This window comes from Diadema setosum, chromosome 18 (genome assembly GCF_964275005.1).
Source record: "Diadema setosum chromosome 18, eeDiaSeto1, whole genome shotgun sequence".
NCBI lineage: Eukaryota > Metazoa > Echinodermata > Echinoidea > Diadematoida > Diadematidae > Diadema > Diadema setosum.
Window position 1 is genome coordinate 13,327,596 of NC_092702.1, and position 8,120 is coordinate 13,335,715.

The 8,120-nt window shown below is 39.9% G+C and overlaps 1 protein-coding gene across 1 annotated transcript; it reads left to right on the top strand.

The window, feature by feature from the left end:
* The first annotated feature begins 2,105 nt into the window (after positions 1 to 2,105).
* On the top strand, positions 2,106 to 3,485 carry LOC140242000 (alpha-2A adrenergic receptor-like). Its single transcript, XM_072321742.1, has one exon. The coding sequence runs from the start codon at positions 2,106 to 2,108 to the stop codon at positions 3,483 to 3,485; it is 1,380 nt and encodes a 459-aa protein (XP_072177843.1).
* The last annotated feature ends 4,635 nt before the right edge of the window (positions 3,486 to 8,120 follow it).

Below are 8,120 nucleotides of genomic sequence, written 5' to 3' on the forward strand. Positions count from 1 at the left end.
ATGCTTCCACTTCGAACGACATGTTCGCTGTCTAACTGAGATATGAAGTTACTGCGATTACTCTACTCCGAATTTAGCATCTAGATACGCGATTCTGTTGAAACACTAAACAATACGTGCTCGGATTATTCCAATGGGCAAACCCTTTAAACCCTGTGGATATTTGCGTCATTTGTTTTCCAGGAATGTAGCCTATAGACGTATTACATCACCAACTGCTGCTCAAGTCCTTTAATTCTGATGGCTGGCTGGGCATTTAGGCCATTTTAATCACTTCGTTGGTCGGTATAATTACTGACCATTTGGGATCAATTGGTCGTTGGTATTGTGCGTTATAATTGATTGGCGTTTGGAGTGGAGGCGACCGCTGAACTGAGTTACCTTTGCTCTTGTGAGAAACGGGATGAAGAATGTGAATGAAAGACAAAAAAAAAAATATTTGTGACGATGCAGTCGGAAGCAAACATTGCCCCTGGCTCCAGATTGAAATTTGCGAAAATCTGGAGTAGGTATGACTGATCGACTGCTAATGCCAGCGTTAGTGCCGTCAACGTCTTAGATGAAACCTTTTGTGCAGTGATGCTCTTAGTAGGTGATTGTCGCTCACACTGCAACGAACGACATCTTCTAGTGCTCCTAATTACCGCTGCCAATCAGAATAACGGATTTTGAAGGTCAGACGTGAGTGGATAGACTCTTCATTTCGGATAGAAATCTGTGTAGCTATATCATAGTCGCGCTGCCTATTGTTTTGCGCCGTGGGCAACTGAAGTGAACATGTGATGGCCGCTTTAACAATGAAATCAAGCCAGTGCATTTGCGATCAGTTACAGTGAATTGGTCATACGCTTACTTTCAACTATGTTGCACCGATCCTATGAAAACGATGAGGGTAACAAACTGCTTCATGATCCACGCAATGGCACTTGCTTGATGGACAAGTTGTGAGTTCGTGTGCAGGGCGTGTCTTCCATCCCGAATTCAACCAAGTTTGAAGGTATCATCGATTCGTAGGCCTGTGAATAATAAGTCTTATCTCTTCATAGCAGGTTCCAACAGAGGCAAAAAGCGACGTTCAGTGATATGCTCCTCAGACTGGATGATCTCCACATCATTAATTGAAATCTGACAGTTTTCTTTTTCTTCTCGCACACAACAAGCTTTGTTTGGAGGAGAGCTGTTATACAAACACTACTTGATCCGTAACGTTGTGTACACTTGCCATGTAATGTTATTCATTCGATCCAATTTGTCGAAGGTGAGTGCATTGTGAAACAGTTATCAATGTTAATCAAATTGGACCCCGCTGATTCCATGGCAAACGAAGAGGAGAGAATGCAAGATGACGGAATGGGACCTCTATGGGAGATTTTTTGAAAACAAGATGTAGCAGACCTCTAACAAACCTTTCGAAGTGATACATCTCTCCCTCTCTCACTCTCATGCTCGATACAAACGAGTAAAGAGATGAACGTTATGCAGGACTGAAATACATGGAATGGCCAAATGCTATCCATTATTACTCAACCCCATCGCCGAAATTTGTTTGAGGGTTCGGAGGGAACGCATGTGTGTGATGGGGTGAAAAGTGGATGTCGATAAGATCTGAAACAATTGTCAAGAGGAGGAACAGAGCAAGTCTCTCACAAGCGAAAACACAGATTTTTTTTTTTTTTCCTCCGAAGGACCTTATTATCAACACATTTGAAACAACGGGCAAGCATCTCTTTGGAAGTTTTGTGGGTCTGTTTGAAATGCAGGAATCATTATCCAAACGACACACCTGCACTGGATTTTAAATGGTGAGTCCCACTTATGTTTCAATGAATCTCTCAAAGACGTTATTTTCAAATGGAAAGCTCTCCATAGAGAGAGTGCACAGACACATAGCGTGGTTGCTACACTTAGACATAATATTTGTGTTAAGAACAACGGAATGATGCAGCACAAAAACCTTGATGTGACTAAATTCATAAGTCCGTGTTGTGTTATTTGAGCGAGTACTTTTGGTGGGTGTTTTACAGACCGACCCATTAAACACATCCGCGTGCCCTCAAGCGAACGCACTGGTCAGGCATTCATCCTTTTCCATATTCAACGGCACGATGGAGGGATTTCCTACGGAGTCGTCTTTTACGGATCCCGACCCGATTACGTCGGGATCGATTTTTAGCTCCGCTACAGACGGGTACAATGAAACCACGCGACCGACATACGGCCGCTACGGCTTGGCTCGGATGGTGATCTGCTCCCTTCTAGCCCTGCTGGTAATTATTCTGATCGTCATCGGCAACATAATGGTGTGCATAGCCGTGTTTAGGGAACGCGCGCTGAAAGCGGTGCAGAATTGGTTTCTAGTGTCCCTGGCCGCCAGCGACCTCATGGTTGGTGTGCTGATCATGCCCCTTGGTGTTGTCAACGAGATGCTTGGTCACTGGATCTTCGGAAATCTGGTCTGTCTCCTGTGGCTAGTTCTAGACGTCCTCGCTTGCACTGCGTCTATTCTTAATCTCTGCCTAATATCAATTGACCGCTACTGTTCAATCACGAGACCTATTAAGCATGCGGAGTGGCGCCAGCCGGGCAGGGTACGGCTCATGATTTTTCTGGTCTGGGGGCTGTCCATGGTGATTTCCGTGCCTCCGCTCTTTGGATGGCGCACAGAGAACAAGCCCGACGAAAACAACAACTACAAGTGTGTAATCAGCGATAACATCGGTTACATTCTCTATTCCACCATGGGTTCTTTCTACATTCCCGCATTCATTATGGTGATTGTGTATTGGAAAATTTGGCGGGCCGCCAGAAAAAGAGCGCGGGCGGCTGTGCGAATGTCAAAGCGAGCAAATGGGAAAAATATGATAGCCACTGAAGGTGTTTCAGTGGATGATCGGACGAATTTTGAAGGCAAAACGTATGCTCTAATACACAAAACCGAGCCAGATATTCAAATGTCGACGCTGCAGGTGGAGCACATAGCCCGGCCGGTGCCTTCGGCTTGTGGTACAAGTAGCAGTAACCCTGATGGGGATAGCACGCATGACCGACTTCCGCTCTCTCCGTCAGAAAATACTCTTCATCCACCTTCGATTACTACGTCCACCTCGCTGCTACCTTCGACGAAAACCAGCGACCACTCCCTGAGACCTGACACCCCTCAACTGGGACACCGCCCATCTCGCGTCGATCCCCACGAAGTGGAAAGGCAGAAGCGACGCCTGGCTCAGTCGAGAGATAGGCGTGCAACCATTGTCCTTGGAGTCATTATGGGCACCTTCCTAGCCTGCTGGTACCCCTTCTTTCAGCTCTACGTCATTTCAGCCCTGTGCGGAAAAGCCTGCAAGATTCCAACGCTGCTTTTTGATTTCTTCTTCTGGATCGGATATTGTAATAGTGCCTTGAATCCGATCATTTACACTATCTTCAATCGCGATTTCCGGCGTGCGTTTAAGAAAATGCTAGGAATTCGTCGCCGTCGTCGGTAGTTATCTGGTGGAAAAATGATGCAACCAGCCATTATAATAGCTAAGCAAATATTGGTAGTAGTCTGGTGCTTCTTCAAGCTTTTGAGAGTAATGAATGACACTGAATGTCTACCAAGGCGTATTCTGTTTCCTGGTGTGTTTGTTTTTGTGCTTGTTTTTCTAGATCCACGCGCGCACTTTGAATTCAAGTAATGCTTCCAGTTTGAAATGATCTTCGTGATTTGCGTTGATTCCATCTTGTCCTCTGTCTATCTCGCTTTGGGACGAAGCATAGACCTGATCGGGCTTGATCTTTTTCTTTTCCGATTTCTGAGACAATGAGGTGGTGACTGGGAACTAAACTCACTCGAATGTGTCGGACTCCAAACTATAGCGGCAAAATTTGGACCATGTCTCATTGACTCCGGAGAGATAATGAACACAACTGGGTGACCCCAGAGAACATCCACCTCTAAATCTTTTACAATGAGCGTCGTTTACAGTTTTCAGTTTCGCAGCTTGGTATAAGAAAAATGAAAAGTATTTCCATGCAGCACAGCTGATTATTACGTACGTGGTCGTAATTTCTATGTTAAAGAGTACAATATAGTATCTTCGTTAGTCATGTTCGTTTGTCATTTGACTGTACAGTATAATATGTAACTTTATGTAAGATGTGGCAACAATTTCTTTTTTCTTTTCTCCAGAAAGGAATGATATTGTTCCATATCCAACGGCAACATTGACAATGATACAACGATGCCAAAGAATCATGTGAATCAATTTTGTTCTATTGAAGAGACTACTCATTAATTGCATAATGACTTGTTAAATATGTGATTGCAATTACTCAATGGATTTAAACTTTTTGATTCTTTTCTACATGAGGGACAAAAATCTGAGTATTGTCTACTCTAAATGCAACATTTTTCTAACCTCTTGTGTATAGACATCCTACGAGTGGCTGTTGGAGTGGATATTAGGGAAACGGTTCTGGTTATGGTCAAGCGGTTTTGGTAAACTGTCTTTTCTATTTAAAAAAAAAAATGTAAAAAGTGCACAGGCTACTTTGTGATATGTAAGCTTTAGCCAGGGAGGTCAGACAAGGGTGCTTACTGTGTGAAATGAATGGATATTAATGGAATCTCGTAGTGAAAGTGTAAAGGTCGGAAATATGATTAGTAGCAATTTGCAGTCCAGCAAATAATTATCGCAGCCTTGATGATATCCGACGTAAATGGCGCCATGAGTAAGGCTTATCCGAAAATATACTAATATGGTTATAAACTCTTGTCCGTGTCTGTGGGATCTCTTTTCGGACGAGTAACTATCTTCATTACCTCCTACTTACAGGAAAATCCCGGACCAGTTAAAAGTTGCTATGAGTGAAATTTTACAAGCACCACAGTGAAGTATGAGATAAATCTTACAAGCACAAAAGTGAAAATTGATCAAAGATATAAAAAAAAAAATAGGGAAGTTATGATATTGGGAATTTTCGCACGCACGCACACACACACACACACACACCAGTCACTGAGCAGTCAATGTGAGTATGCAAAAAGTGATTTGATGATGTCATCGCCTCAAAACTTGGCATATTGTTTTTACATACGATCTTTAAATTTCCGAGTTTTTTTTTTCTTTTTTTCGTTTGTTTAAACGCAGCCATTTCACAGTCTCAAATACTAGTGTATCTGACCGATCATTATTTGACAGTTATTCGGCGAGGAAAAACATTATGTTTTACATTTTTATGATAGAAGAATGGAATTTTCGTCGGTTATTTTTGTGCACGTTCAATGGAAAATTGTGAGGTGATGGCATCATCTCACTCATGTGCATTTTCATATCAGCAGTTCAAGAACTGCTTTGCAAAAATTAGTTAATCTTTAAAGTTTCATATGTATATGTATAAACATATAAATATATATATATATATACATATATATATATACTCTTTGTCCGATTTTGATCAAGTTTTTTGCTGTTGTGCTCATGAGATTTTATTTTTCTTCTCCAGACTAACTGTTAACAGGTCCAGATTTCCCTTTTTAATATTTGAAATCGTTAGTTTGATTGAACCAATCTTACCAAGGCTGAAAAGACTTGAACAACGCCTATTGTCCTCAGTGAGAAAGCACGTATTTTTCGACTTAATGGATAGACGGTTTAAGATTCATTCCCTTTAAATCAACTTTGACAGCATAATCCGATGCAGCTTTGAAGTAGCTCTTATGGCAATACAAGCGACTCTCTGCGACTAGGCGCTTCATCCACCGAGAATATACGGCAGTCTTTGATTGTGTTCTGATGGAATGACATTCTCTGTCTGACAGGAAAGATATGCATACGTTTTCTAAAAAAAAAAACAACAAAAACAAGTAAAAATATATATATTAAGAAAAATATAGCAGCAACTTCGACATTTGTTTCCAAAAAACAAAAAGTTATTACGCAGCCTAGCAAAATGAATGAAATAAGTCAACTTCCATAAATGCATTGAACAATCAAATATAAAGCAGACTTATTTTATATGTTTTAAGAGTGGTGTTCCCGTCTGGTTTTCCAACAATATAGTAATTGGTCGAAGAGATGTAAATATGCATATGGAATATTCGATGCTATATGAGGGAAAATAAGAGACAGGAAAACTTTTCTCATGACCCACAATATACCTGGAGTGCCATTTAAAGGGCTGGTATAGTATTGGTGGAGGTGAGGATTTGGGTATTCAATTTTTTTAGATGCCAAGAAACCACTGATGAAATAGTACAGAGCATACCATTCTAAGAGATATTCAAAGCTTATTTGATGAAAATCGGTTTTAGAATGGCTGAGACATCCAGAAACAAAATAAAACAAAACGATCATTATAAGGGGTGGGTCGCACCTTTTATTAGCATGGCTCTGTTTTGGATATCTCAGCCATTTCAAAACCAAATTTCATTAAATAAACATTGAATTCCTCTTGAATTTACATGCCCTTTCACATTTCATAAGAGGTTTCTCATTATCTCACCAATATACATTAAGTTAGAAACACGAAGTTAGGTCTCAACCATAACTATACGATCCCTTTAAATCAACTTTGAAACGCTATCAGGTATAAATGACTTTTTTCCTTTTTACGAAGGTAAGGCAGATACTAGAAATATGATTTCTTGTAATATAAAGATGAAATTCACACAATTTGTGAATGAATATCTAGTCAATCAAAAACATTGAATACAAGTGTATTCATATGTGAATATATATAAAGGGCTCGATACTAACTTTTTTCTCTGGTGCACTAAAATCTTTGAATTTGAAGTCTTGGTGGCCCGAAAAAGATATCGGGCCACCAAAAAGATAACCTTTGTTTTTAAATTTGGTGACCCGACATTTGCTAATGTCAAGCCCTGATAAATAAACATTGATTACGCATGGTACTCTCAGCTGATTTTAACCATGGCGTGACGGACACTATATAATTTATTAGGCTATTACTGACACGTCTTTTAAGGGAACTAGATATGCCACGTAGAAGACACTGGTCGCATCTTGGAGTCAACGGGTTAATCGAAAATGAAAGTCAAATATACGTGTGGACTGAGGGAACGCAGCAATATTAGTAGAATACATCAAAAGTGCATAATCCGTTCAAAAATTATGAATTTTTACAATTTCGGTGCAGCCATTGATGGATGCGAAGACCAAAACACTTAGTAACGTCACGTATGGACAACAATAGTATAAAAATGTGAAGAACATTCAACATGTTTTTCACTCTTCTAACATAAATAGTAGTTGACTAGGCTCAAACAGGAAGCAGTTGGAATATTATTTGTAAGAGTTAGTTATTCCTAAGTTAATCCGATCTGAGACTCGAAATTCCGAAGGCTCGTTACTTACGCAATTAACGAATCTTCGGAATAACGAATCTTAATTCATTTTATAAAGAACTTTAGTTTAGAATAACTTCACAAATTTTCGGATTAACGAACCATATTTTATATTCGGATTAACGAACCTCAGGAATAAGAAGATCTCCCATGATATCACCCAAAACTCATTTCAGTTACACGTCAAGGGAATGTGCACTTTTCATAAACAAATTTATTTCTAAAGATATTTTCTCTGTATGGTTGTACATAAGTGACTTCACTATACTTCAGTATACTTCTCATCCAGCGATGGCTGCACCGAAACTGTAAAAATTCCTAACTTTTTAAGGGATTTTCCGATGTTCCTCGGATTTTACGGATGTATTCTACTAATATCGCGGTATTCACTTACTTCCTGTTTATTTGGATTTAATTCCCCTGTAAGGGATGCAGTCGTTTTGATATTGTACTTGATTTATCTCTTTTGATCTTCCACCAGTGTGGTATGCATGACAGGTGGTACGGTGTCATGACGGTGAGAATACCGTGATTACAAGCATTTCCGTAGTCGAACACTTCAAGCCTTCGTATCATAAGAACCGTTTATGTAAATGATAGTAATTTACAGACCGTATTGCCTAGTAGAAAAGGTATTGTATTGTATTCAATATTTCTTCTGCAAGCGAAGCGCCATTTAAGTGTTGTAGAATGATCATAATAAATAACGTATCAACGAATTTGTGTTGTTTGCATAGTTGGTACATTGCATATGATTTAGTTTTTCGGAACT

Bases quoted from the DNA above. Each gene is read 5' to 3' on its own strand.
- LOC140242000 (XM_072321742.1), top strand. From the start codon at position 2,106: ATGGAGGGATTTCCTACGGAGTCGTCTTTTACGGATCCCGACCCGATT.